The following is a 27,280-nucleotide window of genomic DNA, read 5'->3' on the forward strand; positions in this document are numbered from 1 at the left end:
CCTATGTATGCAGGTATATGTGCCCTGTGGGAGGTCAAAGGTCAATGGAATCTAGAGCTCATCAATCCTGCTGCATCACCTGGCGAGCCCCCAGGACCCTCCTGTCTCCCCCAGGGTTGTAGCTCTGGGGTTGCAGGGTGTGCTACATACCTGGCTGTTTATGTGGGTGTTGGGGACCCAGACTCAGGTCCTCGCAGTTGGCATGGCAAGCAGGCCTCCGCCTCCTCCTTTTATAGTTAGCTTTCTGGCTGACACTGGCTTTGGTGCAGTGAGGTGACCTGACACTCTGTAGATGTCCCTCTCATTGACGCTGCAACCATCCAGCTGTAGAGCTTCGTGTTGCTCAGCTGTGCAGGGCTACAGGAAACGCACAAGGTCACAAATAGAGTCCACTGGCTTTCCCCACAAACCTGGTTCTAGGTTTGTGAGGCTCTCAAATCAGCTCATTGTCCTTGGTCGTTATGTAAAGCAGACAGTCCCTTTCTTTATGCTAAGTTCCTATAGCTTAATCCAGTCTGCTTCCTTTCTCTCTCTCTCTCTCTCTCTCTCTCTCTCTCTCTCTCTCTCTCTCTCTCTCTCTCTCTCTCTCTCTCTCTCTCTCGGCAGGGTTTCCTCTGTGTAGCCCTGGCTGTCCTGGAACTCACTCTGTAGAGCAGGCTGGCCTCGAACTCAGAAATCTGCCTGCCTCTGCCTCCCAAGTGCTGGGATTAAAGGCGTGCGCCACCACTGCCCGGCTCTGCTTGCTTTCAAATTCAATTGGAATGCTCTCCAGAGCCCCAGGCCCAGCATCTCACCCTGGTGATGGCTGGTCCTCCCCTTGATGGAGCTCAACCCTGTGACGCCTCATTCAACACAGCTTCCAGGGCTGAGCAGGCGCTTCTAGCACGTGATGTCTCCTGGCAGTGTCGGAGTCCACGTTCATGACTCATAGGTGTGCTGCTGCTCCCCACATCTAGAGAGGGGGCCAGGATGGAACTCTGAGCCTTGTATTTGGACTTCCAGGGGCTGCCTAGTACTTGCATGCAAACTTGACAGAAACGGTTCCCTGTCAGCACAGCAGGTGGGTGGTAGCCACCTTCCTGAATCTCTACCTTCCTGAGTGTCACACAAAGGGAATCAGGCAGTGACTGTTTCTTTGTATTATGGGATGTAGCCCAGACAACTTGAATTTTTCTCCTTTCCTATCCAGTGGTGGAAGAATTGGGAAGCCAAGATGTCACTGGCCAGGTCCTAACAGCTGTTTCACTGTCTACAGGGAAGGGGCGTTTGAGGAAGGTTCTAGAGTTTCTATTTCTCACAGTCCTCCACAATAAGAAAGAGGCAAGCAGTGTATACGATATGGTAAACACTTCTGGAACACCTTGGCTGCTCTATGTCTGTCCTTGCTGAGGAGGCTCGGAACCTCACCTTTGACCTGTAGCAAACATAGAAAAAGATGTAGGCGAGCCGTCCTGGACTGGAGGGTGCCAGCTGCATTTCGGAGAGGAGCCTTTTCCCACAGTTCCGAGGTGGGCTGGCTATCTTAGTCTCCTCGGTCTCCGCTCCTCCTGCCGCTCGGCTGCCCTGGGTCGTCTTCACTCAGGCCAGCAGCTGCTAATCAGCCTCAAGCCTGCCCATGGCAGTGCTGGGCCCGGCTGGGAGGGAAGGAAGAACACAGCCCGGGAATGACAATGTCAAATCGATTCTAAAGTGAGGCTGGCTTCGATTTTTGTTTCTTGCCCTGTTTCTAAAGTTTATTTTTTATCAAAGATATGCATGTAAGGGGCAGCTGATATTAGATGATCCCCAGATTGCTCTGTGATGTCCTCTGGAGATCTGTGTGTCCAGGCTGTCTCCTCAGCCTGTGGTGCTTTGGAGCTAAGACTGCCTTTGTAGCTAAGGGTGATCCTTTGGCTTCTGCCTTCCACGTGCCAGGATTACATGGGCCGCCATGCCCAGTGTATGTGGTGCTGGGATTACATGGGCCGCCATGCCCAGTGTATGTGGTGCTGGGATTACATGGGCCGCCATGCCCAGTGTATGTGGTGCTGGGATTACATGGGCCGCCATGCCCAGTGTATGTGGTGCTGGGAGTGGCTTTGTGCAGGCTGCTCTGATTGAGCTACAGTTCCAGTCCCACTGGCAGGCAGCCTTTAAGACCTTTTCTCAGACGTTCTCCCCACCATCCTTCTGAGTAAATTTATCTTGACTTCCTGTCCAAGATGAAGGACCTGAGGCTCCTGTGTCCCACATAGGGCAGCTCTTTTTCAGATGTGTTTTTGAACACCTTAAGGTGGGCGGTGGTGGCGCACTTAGGAGGCAGAGGCAGGCGGATTTCTGAGTTTGAGGCCAGCCTGGTCTACAGAGTGAGTTCCAGCACAGCCAGGGCCACACAGAGAAACCCAGTCTTGAAAAAACAAAACAAAACAAACAAACAAACAGAAAAGAAGACCTTAGGTCATCCCATCTGTGGGATCCAAGGTACAAGGTTCCTTCTCTGCGCGATGTCTGAGAAGCCTGTGGCAGATGGATTTATTCTGTGTGCCCTCACATCTTTAGGATGTTATATACCACACAGGTGACAGCTCTTCCCATGTAAACCAGTTGTCCCGGGCACTTTGTGTTAGAAGGGCTGCCTTCCGCGGACTAGAAGGCGAGGTCTCCACAGCTTTCCTCTCTGTCACCAAAAGGAGGCAGGAAGGCAGCAAACTTGCCATCTCCCAGTCTGAGATGCTCCTTTCTGCATCCTAGTTTATTGTCCTCCTGATGTTTTCTGGATGATGCAGTGCTGCGTCTCTTCCTACCATCTTTATAAACAAACCACTCTTTTTTTTTGTTTTTAACAAAACAAAAAATGTTTTGCTTGCCTTTAATCCCATCACTCGGGAAGCAGATGGGTGGATGTCCCTAAATTCAAGGTCAGCTGTTCTGCAGATCAAGTTCTAGGACAGCCAGTGCTACACAGAGAAACCCTTTCTCGACCCACACCCAACCCCCCCCCCCAAAATAAACCAAAGCAATGTTTCTCAGCATTGAGTCCATCAGTGCTAGGGTTGACAGCGTGTGTTGGAACACCGTTTTCAGTCTTGTTTTAAGCACGCTCTTGAATGTCTCACTAAGGAAGTTGTCAGTGGCTTTAATCGTTGGATCCTGCCGTGAGTTCAGGACCTGGATGCTTTTGTTTTCTTTTCTATGAGGAGCGAAGCTTGGGTGGATTTTGTTCTTAAGTGGTGCATTGCCCATCCCTCCCTGAATAACTGAGAATTCTACCTTAAAGACTCGCACACACAAAAATGGCCCATTGACTATTCCAACACTGGAGTGTGGTAGGGGGAGGGATTTGTTGATTTCCACTTTGTTCATGTCACGTGTTCTTGTCCTACCGTGTACGCTTCAGTAAAAATGGGTTTCATGTTTTAAAGGGGGGTCTGGGATGTAGCTCAGTGGGCAGAAGTGCTCGCCCAGTGTGTTCGCAGCTCTGGTTCTGTCCTCAGTGTTGCATAAAACTGCATATAGCTATGCTTGCTCATGATCCCTGCATTCAAAGGGAGGAGGCAGGCTCCAGACACCCCCCCCCCCCAGCTACTTAGGGAGTTTGAGGCCAGCCTGGCTGACATGAGAAGCTGTCTCAAAGAGCGAAAAAGGTTGACATGTTTGTTAGCTATGAAATGCATTGATGTATGTCGACACATATATTCTCCGAGTGTGGTTCAGGTGGTCGTGTTTGAAGGGTTTGCCGGTCGAATGGGGGTGCGACTTCCCAGCCCTGGCATTTTGCTCTGCTCCTTATATTCATTCCTGTGATGCTGGAGGCAGGCTATAGCATCTTTAGGAAGGCTGTCCTTCAAGTCCTTTTTCTCATGTGTGAGACACAGATGTTCATGTGGCCATGGGCCTGGTCATCTGTGCTGCCCACACCTGCCTCCTTCAGACACCTGGGAGAAGGCTATTCCCACCTGCCAGCCTGTTAGCTTCTAAGCCACTGCTTAACCTGCCTTCTAAAGTGCTTTGGATTCTTGTCCTGGTTTAAATGCCAACTTTAAGACAGCAAGTGTCTCCCTGATGCTCCTCAGCTTGGATGCTAGTGTCTAATTCATCTTCTCCAGTTCCAGCCGGGCAGCTTTTGGGATCCGCCATTATGTGATCCTCCTTCCCTTTATGTAGCTGGGGGTGAATTTCTCAGAAAGCAATGACATTATGATGTACCTTGGAAAACAGACAACTTAATAGACTTTGTCGAAATACCGGAGCTGACGAGTGAAGAACAGAGACAGTGAATCTGCAGCCAGTTGCGAAGGAGACCCTTGGTTGATTGTCAGTTTGGGATTGACAACCTTAAACTGCATAAGGCAACTTAAAACGTCGGCATGCAGGATGCAAGTGGACAGGTTTGAGCTCTCAGAGCACCAGGATGTGACTCTGAGTTGTTACAGCTCCCGATGAGTGTTAGGGTTCACAGCTCTTGGAGGGTGTCAGGATGCCAACACAGCGCAATCCCTTTCAGAGAGCCAGCCTGCAGGTCACCAGCAGGATTAGCAGGCCTTAGAGGTCCGAGGCAGCTGTGGAGTGAATTCTTGTGTGCAGCAGAAGTGCAGTTCCTTGGAGGTTGAGGCAGGAAGGAATCTCTGTCTGCAACTGCAGATTGAGTCCTGGAGGCTTGCTGAAGAGAGTGCCTGGTCACAAAGACCTCAGGTGCAGGGGGCTTCCCACAAGTCCCCAGTGTCCCCTGTGAGACCCGAAGGCACTCCCCTTCTCCAGTAAGTAATCTCACTGGGAACCCAACACTGAAGTAAGTCTTCAGGCTTCTTCCCCTGAGTAGGGGTATGTGTGCATGTGTGCATGTGTGCATGTGTGCATGTGCTGTGTGTGTGTGTGTATGTGTGTGTGTGTTGTTGTCAAGTGCATGCTTTGGGCTGCTACAGCTGCTAATGTTAACAGCTGTCAACAGTCAGCTCTGTTGCTCCTTTGCATGTTGGGGCTTGACCCTGCTGGATTTAAGATGTGCCCTCACATCTTAGGATGTTATATACCACACAGGTGACAGCTCTTCCCATGTAAACCAGCTGTCCCGAGCACTTTGTGTTAGAAGGGCTGCCTTCCGCGAACTAGAAGGTGAGGTCTCCACAGCTTTCCTCTCTGTTGACGAAAGGTCAGGGGAGGGGGACAGAACTAGCCCTAAAAGTAGAGCTAAAGAAAAGAAGATGCTACGGATAATCTGAGAGCAAAGGGCAGAAGTGCCCGTGAGCGGGAAAGAGCCTGGAGCCTGCAGCTCCTGGGCCAGCATCTCACACACACTGTGATGTGCCTCCTTAAAGCTCGGCCTTCCGGCACACAAACGCCTGGAACTTGGACACGGTTTGGTTTATTTTTCAAGCGCTGACTCTCAAGATTGTCCTGGGCTCACTGCTGGGGAGAGGGAGGGCCCTGAGAGGTTTTTGTTGTGTGGAGAGAAGAGGAAGCGTACCTGTGAATCCTTGGGCTTGTGCCTGGGAGAGGCCACACGCACACCTTCCATTCTGAAGGATGCAGACCAGCTCCAGCCTGTTCTCCGCTCAGCTCTACCCCTTACTTCTTCTCTGACCCTGAGATGCGGAGCAACTTGGATCCTATCGTTCCAATATTCGATATTCGGGGCCTCCGAAGGGAGTTCACCTCTGAGCAAATTACTTTAAGGTATGAAGGTAGATAGGTGTTCGTACGTCCTGCCACACAGCTTCCTGCAGACAGCTTGAGCTCCATCACCAGCTAGGGTGTTACGTCAGGTAAGGACTTAGACCTTTCCCATGTCACTGTGCCTCTGGGAAGTGAGGGAGGTGATAAGGTTGACGTACTAGAATAGCCAGAGAAGAGTTTGTAGCTGGGGAAGCGCTGCAGAAATGGCAGCTGTAGCCGCTAGTAAAGTTAGGGTGTGGCTAACTAATTTACTAATCATAACTGACCCCTGTCCACCACCGTACTGACCACAATGGCACCAGTACCCACAGATGTCAGTACCTCAGGATTTGACATTTCAAGTATGGAAGGCAACTGTCTTCAGCCTGGTGGTCAATACCACTATTTGTGGTTCAGTTCAGAGTAGAAGCCCTGCATGTTTGCAGGTACAGCAGCCCTGTGCTATCACCTCACGTTTGCAGGCATGCTGGCCTTCTCTGCTGTGGTGATGAGCTTAGAAATGCAGGGCCTAGTCAGCTGCGTTCTGGATGTCCATCAGGGTCCACGTCTCCTCGCTCCGCATCCACCAGTTCATCTCCACCCATTCTCAAGCACCCCACGGAGAATCTAACACCTTTTCTCTAAGGGCTAGCCGCCGGGGGTTACCCCAGACGTACTCAGCTTGAATACTCTATCATCGTAGATTCCACAAGTGTTCAGTGAAGCCTGGAGGGCTTTGTTGAGAAGCTTCCTGGCCGCTGAGTCTTTGGGGTGCTCTGAACCAAGCTGTAACACATCCTTAATGGAGGCGAGTGTTTTGGAGGGGTTATGTGCCCCTCTCCCCTCCCCATCACCCTCGCAGTCCTCCTGTTCCGCCCAGCATCCTGTTTTCTGCTCCCTGTGAGCTCGTGGGTCTTTGCTGCTGAGCCGTGTGGTGCGCAGACTTGCCTTTGCTTTTGGCCATTGCTTCTGCCTCTCTCGCCTTCACTCTTGCTTGGCTGTTTCTCTTGAACAGCTAAATTCCCACCTACCACCTTGCCCCACAGATTCCTCTCCAGTAAGTTCCCACGTGACTGCCCTCACCTCGGTTGGCCCTGCACTGCCCTTTTGAAGCCCCGTGGCTTCCTGTTGCCATCCCGGCCTCCCTGCGAAGTTATCCAAACAATTCTTCCATTCTCAAGTCCTTCCCTGCCTACCACCTACTCACTTCCCGCCCCAAACCCAACAATACCTGCCACCTCGCTCCTCCTAGCCAGGCTTCCAGAAGGTCCACCCGTTCACTGGGCCAGGCTTTTGCCCTCTGAACATTGTAGTGTGGCCACTCTGAAATTCTCCCGTCTCACAGGGCATGGAATCTCCAACGCGTATGCTTGCTTCTCCCCACTGATCTGAAATGAATTGTCAATGAGGAAAAAAAAGTGTGTGTGTGTGTGTGTACATGTGTGTGTGTAAATATCTTCATTTTTGCTACAAGCAAAATTTGCTACTTAAGCCCAGCCAGCTCCAAAGTCCTAGCTTAAAAAGTAAGAGAGTTACTCTTAATTAATTAATAGCCCTAGCTAGACATCCCATGCGTTGGCTCTGTTTTCTGTTCACTGAGAACCCCACCTCTGCGTGTTAGGTTATGAAGGTAACTCGTCCCATAGTAGCATGCGGCCCAGGAGATCCTTAAAGCCTGAGAGCCTGAGCTTAAAGGAGAGAGCGAGCGGGGAGTGGGGTGTTTACCTTAGAGCATGTGAAGTTCAAGTGGGACTGTTGCCGGCCACCCTCTTTGTTTACTTTTGAGTGTGTGGAGGCATGTGGCACTTGTGCGTGAAGGACAGAGGTCAACCTAGGGTAATACCTTCAGAAACCCCTCTACCTTGTTTTGTAAGACAGAGCTCTCACTAGGACTCGAGGCTTCCCGGTAATTCCTGATAAGGCTAGAGTAGCTCGTGAACTCCAGGGATCCCCCTGCCTCTGTCTCTGATTCCCATTCCCCAGTTAAAGCCAGGTCCTCAAGTTCTTAGAGTCACCTCCCCAACCACAGGTCCCCCAGGTATCTTTTTTTTTTTTAATGAGAAACTTAAAGAAACTGAGCATGAGTAGTGGCAGATACGGAACAGCAGTAGACAGAGCGTGTCTGTTTTACCAGACACTTTAACCTTGTGAAGGTCATCACAGGGATGGGCTGTCCAGTTGAGGTCACCTTGAGTCATCCTTTATTTCCAGTCCCTCCATGCGTCCTTGAGCTCTGAGGTACAGGTGACAGGATGAAGCCCATCCCACAATGCCGGCCTACTTTACTGCAGACTCAGAGTCCGCTTGCCAATCTGACATCAGCCACCACACTCTGGAGACTTGATGGCTTCAGGAAGGCCGCCATGTTGGACTAAATGGAGCCGTTTCTAAGATGGCGTGCAACAGTGGGATAGCAAGCGCATCTCAGTCTTCAATCCTGGCCTGTACTGTTTGGGCCTGCCATTGTTTCTGTGTCATGTGTTACAGTGATGAGTTTTGGGTGCAGAATTTTACCCAAGCTTCTCTCCACTGGGAGCTTATCTCCTCCACGAGCCACAGTCTTTGTTGCTTCCCTTTTACTTTGCCCCGAACTTCTTCTTTGGTCTTTCCCTTCCCTAGCCTGTGCGCCGCCCTTCTCTGCCATCAGTGAACACGCCCCACATTGCTTTTTCTCCTCTCTGGCGTTTTACTCAGCCTGCTCTGGAGAGAGAGACGGTTCTTCCAGTTCTTTGGAGAAGCACAGGGTCCTGTGCTGTGTGCGTCAATAGATTTTGAGGAAACAGAAGGTGACTGTGAGGCAGTTCAGTCATCTGATGTTGCTGCTGGGTCTCAATGTGGAAGCCGTGTCTCACCTTCTCAGAAGCTCCCCGGAGGAAAGGGGGCCTGGAGGGCTGATGGCGCATCACGCCCAGCATGTAGGCCAGACGTCACGCGTGTGTTTATTTATGGCACTTTGGAAGCTGCTTGTGACCGTAACAGAGGATGTGAAGACGTACGTACTCCCTTCTTAGGGTTGAGAGTTTCCTTCATTGAAACTTTCCTCCTGCATTACAGAGTCATGCCTCGGCCTGTGAAGAGAAAAGATCAGAATTTGAACTTGGTTCTTTTAACTCCAAGTCTGCTCCCTTCCTTTTCTTCCCAGTGGAGTACCTAAGAAAGCAAGGTGTTCAATTATTTTTACAGTGAAGAAGTAGAAGCTGTGGTGACATCTTCTTTTTGGAGACAATATCTCACGTAGCCAGGACTTGACTCAAACTCACCGTGTAGCTGTGGATGACTTCCACATACTGGCATCCTCCTGTCTCTGCCATTCCCATGCTGGGATCACAGAGAGGTGCCTACGTGCCCACTGTGTGCAGAAGTTTGTAGGCCCACCAGCCTGACATCTCTGTATCTTTGTTAGGTGTGAACACCTGGATGAGAGGTCATAGGTCAGCAGCTTCAGTTACACTCGGGGCCCGTGAATGCTCACCAGCAGAGTTCCACAAGCATAGGCAGCCGTGGATTTAGTATGCGGACAGCGGTAGACAAACATGCCTGTTGTACAGGAAATTTTAACACAGTGTAAAGCTGTCCAGCTGGGGTCACCTAAGCTGTAACCTTTGAATTTGGCAAATTCAAGAACAATTTAGGAGTGTGTACAGAGAGGCTTTGACCTGATAAACTTGGTACACAAACAGTTTTTCTAAGAGAGCCAGGGCAGCAGGGGTAGAGAGATAGAGAATGAACATTCCTCAAATGCTAGTGCTTTTAATCAGTTCAGACTTTGAGAAGGAGGACGGGAAGCGTAGCTTTAACTGTCAGCTCGACACACCCCAGAACCACGAGGAAGAGTCGCAATGAAGGATTGTCTAGATCAGGTCGGCCTGTGGGTGTGTCTGTGGCGGAGTGCTTTCGTGGGGGTGCTGGGGCTTGGACTCAGCACGCCTTGTGGAGCAGCCTGCCCCGCTCAGAAGTTTTCCGTATCCCAGTGTTCAGTGGTAAACAGCTCCACTTCAGAAGCGAAGTCACTGACCTTTGCCCTCTTGTTCACGCTGGAGATGCCCGACCAGTGGGTCCACATAGCTTCTTACCCTGCAGAGGTCCAGGCTTACCCTGCCCTGGTCCGGGCAGCTGAGCCGTCGACCTTCTGTGGCCATCCGGTAGCACGGGTGAGGTGCTCACAGATTCTTACAGCATTACATCTGCTGTGGCTTGCTTCCTCTGTGGTGTTGCTGAAAATGGTATATAACACAGATTGTCCCATGCTTCTAGTGCAGTGGTATGCGTTGTGTGAGAGAGAAGGGGACAGTAGTGACAGGGCCATGGTGTGTGTGTGTGTGTGTGTGTGTGTGTGTGTGTGTGTGCAGCGTCTCTGTTTACCCCACTGATTGACAGCGGGTTACATCAGTGGGGACTGCACAGCCTCTAACAGCTGACACCAGTTTATACCTGCTTGCATTTTTCTCCCTGTGATTCAGCCTCTTGCCTCCGGGGCAGGGACTGTGGTGTAACATTTCAGAACCTGCTTGATGAGCGATCCCAGGCCTGATCTCAGACCCACCTTGTCTCGAGCTGGACTCCTCAGAATCTGTACTTGCTAGTTTTGTTCCCTTCTGATAAACGCGTGAGTGTAAGAGATGTTTCTGTCCCATAACTGTTGGCTTGTCCAAAGTAGGTCGGTTGTACTTAGCAATCTGTGTGTTTCCTGCGGTACTCATTGAAATGATAACAGTAACAATGGTCATCAGTGGTTATGTATACTGCTAGGAATTGACATACAAGCTTACCATCCCCTAGTGTGAGACTGGAAATGGTTTCAGAATCCAAAACTTCCTCAGTGCAAGTGTTGTATAAATAGCGGGAGTTCATACATCAGGCTTGACTGGCTGCATGCACTGAATACATGCACATGTGCATGGATAGGTGCATATTCGCAAGTGTGTATATATGTGTGTATGTGTGTGTGTGTACAGGTGATATACATATGTGTGGAGACCAGCAGTCAGCCTCAGATGTGTTCCCTTGGGAGCCACCTGGCTTGTTTCCCAGACAGGGCCTTTTCACTGGGACCTCAGGCTTGACAATTAGGCCCTCTTCCCTCTGCCCCTCCAGAGCTGGTATTACAGGCATGGAACCACACCCCCTAGCTTTCTGTGTGAGCTGTGGGAATCAACTTCAGGTCTTTAGGCTTTCCCAGCGAGCACTTTACCTGCTAAGCTGTTTCCCCAGCCTTTCTTGCACAACATCGTTAAATATATTGTACTTTAGTTTTAGGCTATATAGAGAAGGGATCTATGAAACAAGTTAGTTTCATGTTTGTGCTTAGGTCTCATTCCAAAATATTTAATTCTGTACATGCAATTTTTAAAAAAATAATCTGGAAATCTGAAACCTGTATGATAAGGAATCCCTAGCCTGTCTTACTAGCTTGTGATTCTAACAAGACTCTGTGTGGTCAAGCTTGATGTGTACAAGCATCCTCATGTAAGAAATGAAGGGAGGGAGGGAGTTCATAAGTAGCTTTGTGTGTTCAAATGACTTCCTTAAGGGAGCAAGGTGGTGTGCCCTGGGCACTCAGACCGAGAGAGAGAGAGAGAGAGAGAGAGAGAGAGAGAGAGAGAGAGAGAGAGAGAGAGAGAGAGAGAGAGAGAGAGAGAGGGGGGGGGGGGAGGGGGAAGCGGGAATGGGAAGGGAGAAGGGGAGAGGGCAGAGGGGATGGGGGAGAGAGGAGAAGGCTCTAGTTGGCAGCTTGGACATCCACTGGACTGGAATTTGGATAGGAAGTAACAGAGCTCTTGGCCGAGAGAGTTGAGCCCAGGGCAGGAAGGAAACGGGAAAGGGAGGTGTGGAAAACTGCTGAGGGAGGTCAGGGGCACTGCCTTTCCCCAGGAGCCTGCCTGTGCTTTAGCACAGGCCTCCAGAGGCTCCGGGCAAGTTCCTTTGCTTCCTCAGTGTGCCTGGGCTGCTGAACCTCTCCAGTTGCTTTGGTGAGTGTGCCTTTGAAGTCAGTTTTGAAGAAGTTCTGATGACCTGCTTGGATTCCCCCACCCTTCAGCAGTAGAGGAAAGCCATCTAGGTAAGCTGGAGTTGGGAAGGGAGCTCCCCATGGAGACCCAGGGTTGTACCAGGGGCCCAGCCGCAGGGCTCTCCACGTAGGGCGTCTTGGCATGTTCACTGTGAATGAGCGAGACTAGTGGGTCGATGGGGTTGCGGGTTCCTGGTTTGTGGGTGCTTGCTCTTGTCTTTATGTCCTGTCCCAGCTTCAGATCCCTCTATAAGCTCTTGGTGTAAGAACACCAGGTCAGAGAAAGCTCTGGTTCTGAGCTTGTGGATCCTGAGTCCCCGGGGAATCACAAGCAGATCCTTGCACCTCTCTTGTGGTCTCCCTTGCCCAGTCTGTAAGTCGCCTCCCTGCAGAGGGCTCCTCCCCTTGACTTGCTTGGTAAATAGGGGTTGCTCCTTATTGCATTCTGAAGTGCTTAGCATTCTGATGTTCTGAGGATCCCCCATTCTGGTTTCCAGTTGTCATTAGCTGGGACAGTCTAGTATATGTACTGTAGTTATTCACACAAAACAGTCAGAGTTGGAATGGGGGGGAACGGCAGATCTTCCTCCTCCTCCTCTCAAAAAAGGATGCTGGAGTCCGAGGGCACCTATCTTGGCACGAATAGAGAGATGGGTCTTTTGAGAAATGTAAGAGGATCAGGTGCCCTGCCACGATTGCAAAACCAATGCCATCCTCTGTCTTATGTGCTGGTGGCTGTCCAGACTGTGTCTCCATTGTATATTATTTTATTTGTGTTTTTTAAAGATTTATTTATTTTGTGTATGAGTACAATTACAGCTGTCCTCAGACATACCAGAAGAGGGTGTCAGGTCTCATTATGGATGTTTGTGAGCCACCATGTGGGTGCTGGGAATTGAACTCAGGGCCTCTGGAAAAGCAGTCATTGCTCTTAACTGCTGAGTCATCTCTCCAGCCCCCATTATATTTTAAATGTTATCCTCTTGTGTGGGGATGGGGAGTGGGCATGCTGCAGCCCGTGTGTGGTGCCCGTGTGCGGTGCCCATGTGCGGTGCCCGTGTGCGGTGCCCGTGTGCGGTGCTCAGATTACAGCTCGTTGGGAGTCAGGCTTTCTCCTACCTCACGGGTTGGCAGGAGCTCGGGCCACTGGGAGGGCAGCAAGCCCCTCACCCACCGGTTCCTCATCAGCCTCTGTGCTGTGCCTTAAAATGAAATAAGTACTAATGCCGTCAGCCTGATCTACCTAAATGTAGAGATTGTTGTTTGCTGGTTTGTCGTTTGAGACAAAGACATTCTGTGTGGTCCTGACTGGCACGGACCTCACAATCCCCCTGTCTCAGACTCTGGAGTACTAGGGTTACAAGTGTGTGTCACTGTGCCTGACTTAAATTTTATTTTGGAAGGAAGGGCGAATAGAAAGTTTATGTTGGAAGAAAAATGCTGGGCTCCTTTGTTTAAAAAACCTCCATCCTTTTACTATGGAAAAATGTGGACATAGGAAAAATTCCAGAGAATGGCGTGACCCTTGACAGATCATGTTTCCCCTGCTTCAATAGCTGTGGACGAATGGGCAGTATTCCTTCAGTTGGGCACCCACAGAATTCCTTTGCCACAATTTTATCTGTTTGCCTGTTACCCCCACCCCCAACTAAGTAACTAAGAAACTAAGTAACTTAACTAACTAACTTCTGAAGACAGGAGTTCATCATGTACCTCAGGCTAACCCTGAACTTATTTAGCATCCTCCTGCCTCAGCAAAGGCTGTTGGAATTACAGGTATGTACTGCCATGCCTGGCTTTACCCTGTGATCTTTTTTAAAGCAAATTCTAGACAGCTTACTATTATTTCTAAGGGGCATTTTGGACACTTGAGAGTTCAGATAAGCGAAGAGTGAGGTTCCATCTACAGCCACCTGAAAGCAGGGTGACAGAGCGCAGGATGACAGAGTGCTAATGGGTACCTGGGGGACTCCTAAAACCGTTTGCTCTCCCATGGGCTTCTGCTTCCTCCAAGCTGGAACCACATTTTCCCAGTGTTTCCAGAGCTGGTTTGCTTCTGAGCGTGAGAGGGTGGAAGATGAGGCCACGTCGAGTGGAGGGAAGCGGCTCTGGACAGTGGAGGGTCTGCCTCTCTGCAGCCTCTCTGCAGCCTCTCTGCAGCCTCTCTGCAGCCTCTCTGCAGCCTCTCTGCAGCCTCTCTGCAGCCTCTCTGCAGCCTTTTCTGTTACTTTAACCACCAAGGGCAGAACTTCTTTCACTGTATTTGTTTCCTGTCTTCTCTCAGAGATATCTTGACGGATATTGTTGTTGTTAGTGTTTGAGAGAGTGTCTCCTAGTGTACCACAGAGGCTGGCCTCGAACTTCTGATGCCTGTGCCTTGGTGTTGTGCATCCCCACGATGTGGTCACGGTCTGTGCCAGTCGGATGGCACGGAATTGTCTTGTTTGCTGGGGGGCAGTTTTGGAGGCTGCTTTCTGTACCGTGGAGTGTTTTGTTTCTGTGATTTATCGTCCTCCCCGAGATCTGAATTCCTGTGATGTGTGAGTCTGCCACAGTCTCTGAGAAGCCACTGGGAGCCTTGCTGAGAGGCAAGGCAGAGAGCATCTGGGGCTCTGTAAAGATAGGAAGTGAGGTGTGGGTGAGATTGGACTTCCTTGGACACAGGGTTTTATGGTAGCTGCAGTGCAAGGGACCCTGTGGCTCCTTGGCTCCTTTTCTTGGTCTTGGTTTTTTCTAAGAAGGTTGCTGCATAGCTCACTTCTCACACAAGAAATTGGCAATTGTGGCCCTCCACTGTCCCTCCATTGTATCCTCCCCTGTGTTCCCCACCAGTGTCCCCCACCAGTGTCTCTCACCACAATGTCCCCCCGTGTCCCCCACCACAGTGTCCCCCCAGTGTCACCCCCATTGTGTTCCCCACAGTGCCCCCCATAGTGTCCCCTCAGCAGTGTTGCCCCACTGTGTCTCCCACCATTGTGTCCCCTCCCCTCCCCTCACCACTGTGTCAACACAGTACAGCTTGAAAGGTCATTTACGTGGCTACAACTACACAGGGAAGTTGGAAACTGTGTTTGTGGACAAATTTTCATCTTTCTGCTGACTATTTAAAAGGAGCTGGAATCTTGAAATCCTTTGATGCCATGGCTGTTTTCTTTAGCAACCAAAGAACTTGAGTTTTAGACCTTATTAAAAAAAACGTTTTCTTAAAAGTGACTTGTTTCGAGTCCCTTGAAATCCAAACATTCGTCATTCCAGCTCCTCAGGAGCCCAAGAAAACACAGTGAGACTTTTAAAATACACCGGGGAAAGAGTCACAGTTTCACCAAACTAAGCCCAGCTCTATCAGTGTCCTTTAAGAGGTGATGAGAGAAGACAGCTTAAGTCCCTCTCAATGCTCCTTCCATCTCCTACAGTGACTTTCCCAAGGGAGCATGGCAGCAGTGTGTGACAGTCAAGCCGTGTCCCCACAGGTTTGTACACGGGGTGGACGAGTCCTGTCAGTCTGTTCTCTCACTGCTGCACGGCTGCATAGCTCTGTGAGGTGTGCTGGGGAGTCTTAACACGGAGGAATGCTGGAGAAATTCCAGCGGCTATTGGTAAACACCAAGCGGTTAGCGTCTCTTAGTGACTTCAGAACTCAGACTTAACGTGGCTGGGTGGTGTGGGGCAGGGCGGGGCAGGGTGGGGCTAGGGAGTAAATATGTGTATCACATAGTATGGGAAATGAAAAGAAACTGTGCTCATGTGTAAGGCTTGGGTTTTATTTTCCCTTTCATTTCCCTAAAGACTCGGCTGGTCATTCAGCGAAGAACTTACTGTTTAAGGATTCATGTGATCAGCTAAGTGTAGGGTCAGAAAGCTGTTTTTGTAGTGCCCGTGTGCCCGTGTGTGTGTGTGTGTGTGTGTGTGTGTGTGTGTGTAACTTCGATGAAGGATTTTGTTGAAAGCTTTACTATTGTTAAAAACAAGACTGCGTGGAACCGCTAAAGTGCGCCAGCAAATCCTTTTGCAGAGTCCCTGTGTGAAGTGTGCCATCTCTCTCTGAGAGGTCCTCACCCTCAGTAGAAGGACCACACAAAAGCAGGGAAAGGACGATTCGTGTGGAGGGCAATTCCTTTTGGAAACATGAGTTGTACTTTTCTTTCCCCCAAAGTACCAGTGAACCAAATAACCCCTCCTCATACCAGGAACCTCTCCTAGTGCCCCAAAGCCAGACCCATAAGGTGCCAAATTCCTTCCATGGGCAGGTCATAGAACCACAATGCCGGCTCCTGGGTCTGAGCATGCAACCCTTTGCCCTCTGGGCTCCTGCTGCGCTCCTGCTGCGTGCAGAGCTACAGTGGTGGCCTTGAATCCCACACACATCTTTCCCTTCAGGAGTCCAAGGGTGGAGGGAGACCTTGAGAGAAGACTTCGCTGTGTCGTAAACTTAGAAGTCCAAAGTTCTTGACAGTGAGTTGTCTCCTGGAACAGAAGGACCACCGGAGACACGAGGTTCTGTGCCCAGGCTCCTGAGTAAAATGTGTGTGTGTTGTGATCGTTGTGCATACCGGGCCAAAGAGTTCCATGTGAAGTTTATTGAAGGAGAGAAGGGCAAAGGTGGTGGCCAAAAGAGATGTGGGGAAGAGAGTGATATCAAAGGGGTCTTCCTTTTATATATGGAGACAGTGATGTAGCCACAGGCACTGGTGAGAGGTCAGCCAAGTGCACTTTGGGAATATGGTGGCTGTTTCTGTCACCTAGGTGTGATGTCACTGGGTTTGGAGATCCTGATACCAACAGTGTGTGTTTGTTTGTTTTTTTGTTTCTTTCTTTCCCTTTCTTTCTTTCTTTCTTTCTTTCTTTCTTTCTTTCTTTCTTTCTTTCTTTCTTTCTTTCTTTCTTTCTTTCTTTCTTTCTTTCTTTCTTTCTTTCTTTCTTTCTTTCTTTCTTTCTTTCTTTCTTTCTCCCAAAGTCATCCCCCCCCCCCCCCCAGGATAGCACTTAAAAAGCCATTTATGCCTGAGGTGTCAGAATCATGGGATAACCAGATATTGGTGCTGGGTGGGGGTGGGGGGCTGGGGGTGGGGGTGGGAGGAGCCCAGGGCTCAGCTTACATCTTGCTAAGCTTTGACACCTTCTCCTTGCTTGAAAGGACTTTCTCTACACGGCTGTTAAGGTAGTAAAGTGCCTGTGTGCCAACTACGTGGCTTGTGTGTATGTGTGTGTGTGTGTGTGTGTGTACCTAGCATGCTGTAAGAGGAACTGCTGGGAAACTTGTGCAGCCTACTGAATAGCGAGTGCCTTTCTAAATGCCTTTATAGTGGAGAGAGCTGGTGTCGAGCCCAGGCCCGGGGGCTGAGGCAAGCCTTGGCTCCTTGGGTAATGCTCCATAGCTCAGATCAACCAGCATCCTCCTGCATCAGTGCCCACTATGAATGTCTTTTTTTTCCTCCCCTTTTCTCCTCTCTCCTCTCCCTCCCTTCCTTCTTTTCCCTGACTCTGAGATAGAGTCTCATTATTAGCCTACGTTGGCTATGAAGTCACTATGTACAGCAGGCTTGTCTCCAACTTTGATCCCTTTGCCTCAGTTTCCCGAGAGCTGTGGTCCCAGGCTTGTGCCACCTCTGCGGCTCAGTTTGCAGTGTCTTCACTGACCCAGGCTGTCTCCTCTTTGTGTTGAATGCCTGTTTTATCAGTTCTGCCTTTCTAGGGTGCTCCGAGGAATGCAAATGGCTATCCGAATGTTCTCAAGTGAGGATACGTTACTGCTTGTCTTGGAAGAAATCAGGAGCTAGCTCTGTTACTTTTTACTGTTGTTCCTAAGTAAAAAAGTTGTCTTGGTTGCTGGAGCCCCCACCACAGCCTGCAGCAGCGCACTGGATAGTTTCTGGGATCATAGCTAACTAAAGTGATGTTTTTTAAGTGTTTTTTTTTAAGTCTTTCATTTTTAATTTTAGTAAGATTTATTTTGCTTTAGTTTTAGATTTTGGGGTCATTAGTTTTTTGAGTCTCACTCTGTAACCCTGGATGGCCTGAACATTAATAAATATGCAGATTAGGCTGCCCTCAAACTTACAGAGAGCCACCTGTATTGAACTCCTGAATGCAGGATTAAAGACCCAGCTTACTTCATTTTTAATTATGTGTATGTGTGTATGGGTTTGTGCGTGTGAGCACAGTGTGCCTCTAGAAGGCAGAAGGCATCAGATCCCCTGGAGCTGCAGTTTCAAGCGCTTAGCTGCCCAGTGTGGTGCTGGGAACTGAACTCTGGTCCTTTGGGAGAGCAGTTTGTGCTCTTAACTGCTGCGCCATCTTATACACCCTTGAAACTTCCCTTTTCTTAAATGATTTTAGTTGTTAGAGAACAGTTCGTGCTCTTAACTGCTGGGCCATCTCATGCACCCTTGAAACTTCCCTTTTCTTAAATGATTTTAGTTGTTAGAATATTTTTTAGTTCTAGCAAAACTGAGGCGAAAGTGCAGAACTCCCCTACACTGCAGTGCTCTGAGTCTGTAGTGTACAGTTTCTCTACCTCTCTGGTGATATCTGCATCAGAATGGTGTGGCTTTTAAAGAACAGAAGAGCTTGACATTGACAGCTCATTGTTCCCAGGAACCCATAGTTTAAATAGTTACCTGTAATTTGTGTGCATATGTGTGTATGTGCCCAAGAGCTTGCATGTGGGTGTATGTGTGCATATGCGTGTGTGCTCATGTGTATGTGCTCATGTGTATGTGCGTGCATGCTTGTGTATATATGTGTGTGCATGCATGTACAGGAGCATGCAGAAGTGTACATGCAGGTGTATGTGTGCCCGTGCATGCTCAAGTGTATGTGCATGTGTATACGTGTATGTGCATGCGTGTGGGTGCATGAGTACATGTGCATGTGTGTTCATGCATATTAGTGAAGGTTTGCACATGCACAGTAGTGTGAAGAGGACAGTCTCAGCTATTGGCTCTGCCTTTCACCTTGTTTGGGGACAAGGACTCTGGTTCAGCACAGCATGTGCCAGGCTTACTGCCCAACTTCGCATGCCTGGCTCGATGCCTGAGTGTGTCTAGGGATAGTTCCATCCTCCTGTCTCACAGTTAGGATTTGACAGATGAGCACTACCATGCCTGGCTTTGCATGGGTTCTTCTGATTTTAGCTCAGGTCCTCATGTCCCTGTGGCAAACCCTTTGCCCACAGAGCCACCACCCCAGCCCCCACAGTATTCTTAAAAATAAATTAATTAATTAAAAAGTTACTTTCAATGAGATAAAAATAGTTCCTATTTTTAAAAACCATTTAAGTAGCGGGAGTACTCTGATCTTGCCTCCCTTTCTTAGAGCACATTTCAGTGTCATTGTGATGGGTTACATAAGGCCATTTTCATGCAGGTGTGCGCTGTATTTTGAGCAGATTCTCTCCCCACTTCCCTCTGTGCCCTTTGTCGCCCCTCCCCCAGCGGCTCGGCAGCCCCTCCCACGTCTACTGCAAGCACACGTTTTTTTTCTGTGTGATTATCTTCAGTTGCCTTCATTTCCCTACAGACAGTAACTTTGTTCTTCTTCGTGGCCAACTGAGAACAAGCCGCTGAGTTTCATTTGCTTGTTTCTGATGTTGGACACCCAGGTCAGCCCCGGACTCAGCTGTAGTGAATGGCTAGTGCTGCAGTAAGCACTGAAGAGCAAGGAGAGTCTCTGGGTCTGTCAGCTCAGCACCCTCAGGCCAACTGCCCAGGAGTGATATAGATACCGCTGCATCATATGGAGGATCACTCTATTGTTATTTTCTTGAAGAAACTTCCACAGTGACCTCTATAGTGTCCAAATTAGTGTATGTTCCCATTGGGTGTGCTAGGTCCCTTCCCTTCTGTCACTTTTCCTGCTTGTTACTCCTTCTTTATTCTCTCTCTCTCTCTCTCTCTCTCTCTCTCTCTCTCTCTCTCTCTCTCTCTGTCTGTGTGTGTGTGTGTGTGTGTGTGTGTGTGTGGTCCTCCTGGGTATACAATACAGCAAGCACTCACACACTGACCCCTCTCTCTAGCCCAGTGGTTCCCAGCCTAATGCTGCCGACCCTTTAATACAGTTCCTCGTTATACAATTACTTTGTTGCTACGTCTTATCCATGCTTTTGCTACTGTTGTGAGTTGCAATGTAACTGTTTTTGGAGATAGGGGTTTTCCGGAGGGGTGGAGACCACAGGTCGCGTGCTTTCCAAATGACTGCCTTTCTGAGTATGCTGAGACAGAGCCTCAATGTTGTTTTTTTTTTTTTCATTTTCCCCCCTTTTCTGCATTTTGTTATATATTTTTAAAACAGTTTTTATTGGGAAAGTTGAAAGTGTCATTGACACAGTGACTTTCAGTTCTGGGTTTATGTTTTTATGTGATAGAGCGACTGCCATGAACCCCAGAGATTCCCTGGGGAAGCCGGGCCAGGCGCCGGGAGCCAGGCTATGGGATGGAAGACGGGTGTGAGGGATGTTTCCCCAAGAACTGAAGAATCGAGGCTCATTCACGGCCCATAAAACACTAGCACAGAGCGGAGTTCAAGCTCTCTCACCGTGTCACTACAGTGTCCGGTCACTTGGGACCCTCCAGGTGTCACACCTAGACCAGGTGTGGTCAGGATCGCCTGCAGTTCCTTCTAGAAGCAGGGCTCTGTGGCTCCACACTGCTGGGAGCAGGTGTGAGGAGCTTTTCGTTGAGGTGAGCAGTGATGTGGAGGAGAAAGAGATGCATTTCTAGCTTTGAGTGGCTGGGGTTTCGGTCAAATTGTGCTGAATAGATCCTTTCCTTAAATAAGCTCAGATGATGTTGCTTACGGAGACCCTCCCCCATCAAGCCAGAAAGCCTGAGGTACTAGTACGTCATCTACACGGAGCAGTGCATTTTCTCCGTCATCTTTTTGTCATGAAAGTATTTTTAGGTTTGCAGAGTAGTAGAGCATTGATAGCGTCTGTATACTGTTGCTCACACCTAACTGCTGTCACACCTAACAAGCTGTGTTCCAGCTCTGAGTCTGTGTATATGTGCACATGTGTGTACATGTGTATCTGTCTATGTCTACATATATATATACATACACATATGCATACCATTTAAAAATCACAGGCAGGCTGCAGAGATGGCTCAGTGGTTAGGAACACTGACCTCTCTTCCAGAGGTCCTGAGTTCAATTCCTAGCAACCACATGGTGCCTCACAACCATCTGTAATGAGATCTGACTCCCTCTTCTGGTGTGTCTGGAGACAGTGACAGTGTACTCATAAACATAAAATAAATAAATAATTCTTTAAAAAAGGCTCAGTGGTTAAGAGCACTGACTGCTCTTCCAGAGGTCCTGAGTTCAATTCCCAGCAACCACATGGTGGCTCACAACTATCTGTAACGGGATTCAATGCTGTCTTCTGGTGTGTCTGAAGATAGCGACAGTGTACTTACCTATATAAAATAAATAATTCGTTTTTTAAAAATCACAGGCATTATGATATTTAAAAGTTTTTTGCCCTTATTCTATATGAGTTTTGGCTTCATGTATGTCTGTGCACCGTGTGTCTACAGTGCCCACAGAGACCAGAAGAGAGTATCGGCTCTCCTGGGACTGTAGTCACAGCTATGTTATCTGCCATGTGAGTGCTGGGAACTGAACTCTGCTCATCTGCAAGAGCAGGCAGTGCCGTTAACCACCGAGCCATCTCTCCAGCCCCAATACATCACCTTTTATTTTTCCTAATCTCTCCACTTTCGGCCCGGGAGGCACCTTCCCATCTGATACTTGGTTTTTTAGTTGTCGACTTGCTAAAGGTTCAGACCAGTTTTCTTGCAGTTATTGTTGGGACCTTATCTGGCAAATCAAAGATCAGAATCATTAAACAAAAAAAAAGTGAAATAGATATTTTCTAGGCATGATGTCAGTTTGTTTGTTAGCTTTGTCTATAGACATGTCCGAAGGCTGTTTCGGAGGTCGTCTGCAAGGTGGTTGAAAAGTGGTTTGAAAGATGGAGCGTTCTGTCCCTTGTCACCGGGGCCCTGGGATAGTGAGTGCCAGACTGACACTATTTGGTGTGTGCGTGTTCTGTCCCTTATAAGACTGCTGTTATCCACACACTGGGCTGTGGAGATGGTTATTTCACCATCTGTGCATTGTGTCATGCTGGAGAATATGTGGAGAGATTGTTTTTGCTGGGATACCAAGCCAGCCACATTCTTTTCATAGGTGTTTAAGGGAGATACGCCCAAACATAAAGAGCCTGGCCAGGGAAGAGAAATGCATCTGGTGTCTGCAGAGCAAACATTTCTGTCTGTTTAAGGTTGTCTTAATGTAGGCATTGAATCTTAGCCTGCCTGCCCTGTGCTCCAGTAAGCAGAGGGAATTCGTTAGTAAACACTTGATGTTCTGCCTTCCCCTTTTCTCCCCCACGTTGGGTGGGTCCCTCCATATTTTCTGTCCCTATCAGGAGATCAGACTGGCGTGGCTTGGAAGTAAACATGATACTCTGCCAACATAAAGTGGTTTAGAAATGTTAATCTATTTTACCAAGCCAGCATTTCTGGCCATATGAACTTTAAGGTATCATAAAACATGTACCTGCCAAGCTCAGGAATGTGCCGAGGGCAAGTATGAAAGCCTTCTGAGGGAGCCTGCGACTGTGTTTTGGTGTGTTGTAGGGTTATACCCTGACAACCTTCAGGAGGCCTGGGGTTCTGGCAGGGAGTGGCGTATAAATATCACAGACAGCTCATTTATCCGTCGTCGTCGACCGATTCCTACAGATGCCAGGGGCTCGTATTTGCCCGTTCAGGAGTCAGTGGAGCTCGGGCAGTGCTCTGTCAGGATGGAGGGAGGGCTCACCCTGCGCGCACCTGCCTGAGTTACCACAGATGTCTGCCTAGTCGGCCTCTCAGCCCAGTGGGAGCAGCTGGATGGAAAAGCTCACCGCGTGCTGCTGAGTTTCCTGAAAGACATTTCCTGCGCACCCCCACCCCCAACCAGAACACTGCTGGCTCGGGGTGCAACGGTAAAGCCACTTAGCTTGGCGTTTGGTGCTTGTGTTTGCCACTTTGGTGGGACGTCAGAGCGTCAGTCTGGTTACTGGTGGGTTAACTGATCTGTAATCGGTGACAGGGCCTTCGCACCGAGTCATCTGCAAAGGGACAGAACCACATCTGGGTGGTTCCACACAGCTGTCTAAATATTTGTGGAGAAAAAGGGCACAGAGGAAGATTTTGAGGAACATTAAAGAACTTAGATAATTTATGGACTAGGGATACAGCTCGTAGGGAGAGTGTGCGCCTAGCAGGAGCAAGGCCCTGGGTTTGATCCTTGGCACCAAAAGAAAGGTGACAGTGAGAATTCTGTATTGTAAATTAAAGAGTAGGATGTATCGGTGTTAAATGTAAGCTGCTACCCTTTCCATCATATGTTTAAATAAGTAGCTACAAAGTAAGTATTAAAAGGTAAACATGGTTATGAAACTTAGTGTTGTAGGGCAGAAACAAGATGAAATTTTTATTCGATTATTCGATCGAGGTTTCAGGGCCACTACGTTGCTTTTTACCTGTACAGTTATTTTCTATTGCGTGCATTTATTTATCCTAACTGCATGCATGTGGTCATGTGTATGACAGGACATGCATGTGGAGGTCAGAGGGCAGCTTGCAGGAGTCAGCTCTCTCCTGCTGTGTGAGCTCTGGGGACTGAACTCAGGTTGCCAGGTTTTGCCACAAGCATCTTTCTCACCTTGCCACCTTGCCAGCCCCTCCTCAGTACAAAAGTGTGGTGAAGTTTATCTCCTATGGTTTCTCATGAAGTTAAACAAGAATATTCTGAGCAGTTCAAGCTCCTCCAGGTCTGCTCCTCACGCAGAGTGTCCTGAGAGGATGGTGGTGCCAAGGGAGTGGGCATGGGGTACCTTGGGGGCTGGGGGGGCTGTGCATCTGTGACAGGTTTCTTCCTGCTAACCGCCTCTTCTTCCCGGGTCTTCTCCAATGTCACCCTGAGGAGAGAGGGTGAGAAGCAGTCTCTAACAAGGCACCTTGGAGGTGTGTGTATGTGTGTGCGTGTGTGTTTGTGTATATGTATGTATGTGTGTGTTTGTGTGTGTGTGTGTATGTGTGTGCATGTGTGTGTGTTTATGTGTATGTGTATGTTTGTGTGTGTTTTCTGTGTATGTGTATGTATGCACATGTGTGCATGTACGTACGTGTGTGTGTGTGTGTGTGTGTGTATGTGTGTACTGCACCACTGACAGCTCCCCATGCAGAGTTCATGATCAGACTCTCTGTTTCCTCCACAGCTATCCCGCAGAGAGCCTGGTGGGCATGGACACCTTCTTCCATACCTTAGCGTGACCTCCCCAACACAGAACTACTGAGGCCATCTCAGGGGCGCCCGTGTCAGGAGAGGAGGGCGGCGTGCCCGGGGCTGAGCCATGCCTTTCGGCCTGAAGCTCCGCAGGACTCGGCGCTACAACGTCCTGAGCAAGAACTGCTTTGTTACCCGGATCCGCCTGCTGGACAGCAACGTCATCGAGTGCACGCTGTCGGTGGAAAGCACCGGGCAAGAGTGCCTCGAGGCAGTGGCCCAGAGGCTGGAGCTGAGGGAGGTGAGGCGTGCGTGCGTCCCTGTGTGTTGTGGGGACAGAGAGGGGGCTCTTCAGAGGAATCAGCTATCTGCATAACAAGTTGGCACCTGTGTTTTCAGTGTAAGCGTGTGTTTAAAAGAACCTGCTCTCCTTAGTGTGGGTGTGGCCCGGGGAAGCTCTAGCAGCTCAGGAGACCACCAGTGCTCCCAGGAGAGGGGTCTAAAGCTGGGTGGGGGAGTGGGCTTCCTCTTGTTCCCTTGTGAGATTGTAGGGGGAGGTAAGAATGAGAGACTCTCCCCACCAAAGCTGGCTTTTTCTTCTTCTTTAAAACAGTTGAGTGGGCAGTTGGCATTCAGGCTTGATGCTGCGTCACAAGGAGAAGCCGCCCACATTCCGGACGGCTGCAGCTGCCTTTGTTTGTTTCTGTGTTTCCCCCTCAGAAAGTAGAGGAGCAAATAACCCTTAAAGTCAGAGGCACCCAGAGACGTTGAGAAAGCATTTTTTTTTAATTCTTTAACTCACACGTGCATTTGTGTGACCTTGGAGGCTGGAGGACAACCGTGGGTGTCACCCTCAGGAGTCTGTCCACATCCTTCGAGACAGCCTCTCACTGAATTGCCTAGTCTCTGCCCCTGAACTCCCAAGCCTGGGACTTCAAGCGTGCCATACCTGGGGTGTTTATGTGTGGTCTGGGAATCGAACTCACAGTCCTCTGCTTGAATGTGAAGCACTTACTGCCGTAGCACCGTGGGGAGCTGTGAAGATAGGCATTTGTCCCTCTGGGCTTCTTGTGTGCTGTTCGCTTGTGTTGTCTGTTCTCGTTATTTGAGACAGGGTCTCACTGTGGGACCCAAGCAGACCACCCAGCCTGGATCACAGCCTTGCACCGCCACACCTGCCAGGTCACCACTAGAAGGAATTTGTTTTGCTGCTGTTGTGGCAAGGGAAGCTCACTGTTTCCAGTTTCCGGGCATTCAGGACCAGAATCTTTTGTAAGGAGCCCACACTTGGTCACATGACGTGTTGGCTGGTGGGTCGCTCTAGGTGATTTGTAGCTTACCCTGAGATTCAGACATCCCTGAGCATCAGGAATCCCTCAGATCGCCGGGATCTCACTGGGGTCCAGGTGACAGTATTTCACAGCACAGAAGAGGCGGATGGTCACTCTCCTGGGTTGTATCCCTTCTCCTTACGCTTCTTCTATAGGGCACCCATTGTTCTCTACACACACACACACACACACACACACACACACACACACACTTCAAATCTGTCCCTGAAGGCTAATTAGGCATTCTGGTAGAAAAAATGACAGGGTTTTCTTAGCACAGGGACTGGCTGTGCAGAGGAGGAAGTCAAAAGCAGCTGCCCATGCTATGGTTTGTGTGTGTGTGTGTGTGTGCGTGTGTGTGTGTGTGTGTGTGTGTGTGTGTGTGTATGTGTGTGTGTGTGTGTGAGAAGGTATCTCTCCTGACCAGCAAAAGGTCAAAGGGCAACCCGCCATGATCCTACAACTACCTCTCCAGCTAGGATAAAGGGAGCAGCTCAGGCTCCTGTCGAGTGTGCATTGTTGTGTGATTGACAGCTCAGTGCTAAGGTGGGGTTCAGCTTTCAGGCTGGCTTTGTGCTGACCTGCACTCAACTAGTTTGTCGCCTCTGAGCAAATCACTTTCTCTTCGGGTCTCCCACTCTCATCCTGTGACAGATAACATTGGCAGCAAGACCCTTCTCTTGCTAATTCAGCTCCTCTGGATTAGAGGAGATAGAGCAAGCTCTGTGTGTGCCTCCAACCGGAAGGTCTTCCACACAAAGTTGGAAGTAGGAGGGGATAAACACAGGTTTTCCCCCTCAAACTGTAGCCTGGTGTTTTGTGGGTACCTGGTGCCCAGTTTAGTTCTCTCTCTCTCTCTCTCTCTCTCTCTCTCTCTCTCTCTCTCTCTCTCTCACTCTCTCTCTTACAAATTTAGATTTCATCCGTGCTATTTGTCATACTTGCTAATTAATCCTCCATAGCTGTCTGTTTTCAAAATGTGTAAGGGTTTTAGAGACACAAGGACCTGACATACATTTCCATCAAAGAAAGGTGAGCTCACATTACAGGCGGGTGTGTGGTTTGATTGATGTTAATCTATTGGCACTTGGTAAGGACTGTGACCTTTTGTTTGATTGACAGGAAAACCTCATTCCCCATCAGTGGAATCTGCCTCCATTTTGTAACCTGCTTAACCATAGCCCGGGGGTTAAGGTGATCAGCACAGGGACTGATGAGATGGGTCCTGTTGCTGTGGTGAAACACTGACTGAAAGTAACTTGGAGAGGAGAGGGTGTGTTTCATACACTTCACCGTCCCTCATCTGGGATAGCCAAGGCAGGCTCCAGGAGTCAGGGACTGGAGCAGAGCCCCAGCAGAGTGCTGCTTACAGGCGTGCTCCCCACGGCTAGCTCAGCCTGTCTTCTCATCCGACCTGGGACCACCTGCCCAGGGGTGGCACTGCCCTCAGTGGGTTGATCATTAAGAAAATGCCCCACAGACATGCCCAGGGGCCAGTCGGGTGGAAAAAGTGTCTCAGTTAAGTTCCCAGCTAAGTTTAAGGTTGTGTCGAGTTAAAGAAAAAATAAGTAAAAGAGATGGCTCACTAGGTAAAGGCGCTGCCCCCGAGCCTGATTGGTGACCGCAGTTCGATCCCTGGGTCCACATAGTAGGAGAGAACTGATGGTTACAGATGGTCTCCTGCCCTTCACTTGATCACCACGGCACATACACAGCATAGTGTGCTTGGGTGTGCATATGAGTGTGCATAACACACACACACACACACACACACACACACACACGGAGGGAGGGAGACAGAACAAGTAAATATAAAACATTTTTGAGGATCAGCACTGAGTAACAATCTGCTGAGGGTGGGGGTGGATTTCTGGTCTTTGAATTTTGTATTGATTTCTTGTCTTGTGGAGATTATGGCTGGAAATCTTAGCTAGGCTCATGCCCGGCCTCTACGGCAATGCTAAGTGTGCCTTCATTTTAGTACGAACAGAGGTGGTTCTTGCTCAGTCTTCCCGCCTTAGTCTTCCCCTCTGGG

General features: G+C 49.3%; 1 protein-coding gene across 5 annotated transcripts in view; it reads left to right on the top strand.

The window, feature by feature from the left end:
* Window positions 1–27,280, top strand: part of Ptpn14 (protein tyrosine phosphatase non-receptor type 14) — a 147,512-nt gene that overhangs the window by 30,955 nt on the left and 89,277 nt on the right. For 2 of the 5 annotated variants that reach the window (XM_052200026.1, XM_052200029.1), the window contains exon 2: window positions 23,907–24,215. In XM_052200026.1, the coding sequence (XP_052055986.1) occupies window positions 24,042–24,215 (174 nt within the window). In that variant the 5' untranslated portion in view covers window positions 23,907–24,041. Of the gene's footprint in view, window positions 1–11,505; window positions 11,690–22,162; window positions 22,629–23,906; window positions 24,216–27,280 lie in introns of those variants that run through there. The other 3 variants (XM_052200027.1, XM_052200030.1, XM_052200028.1) reach the window with 3 other exon arrangements.

Source organism: Apodemus sylvaticus, chromosome 12 (genome assembly GCF_947179515.1).
Source record: "Apodemus sylvaticus chromosome 12, mApoSyl1.1, whole genome shotgun sequence".
NCBI lineage: Eukaryota > Metazoa > Chordata > Mammalia > Rodentia > Muridae > Apodemus > Apodemus sylvaticus.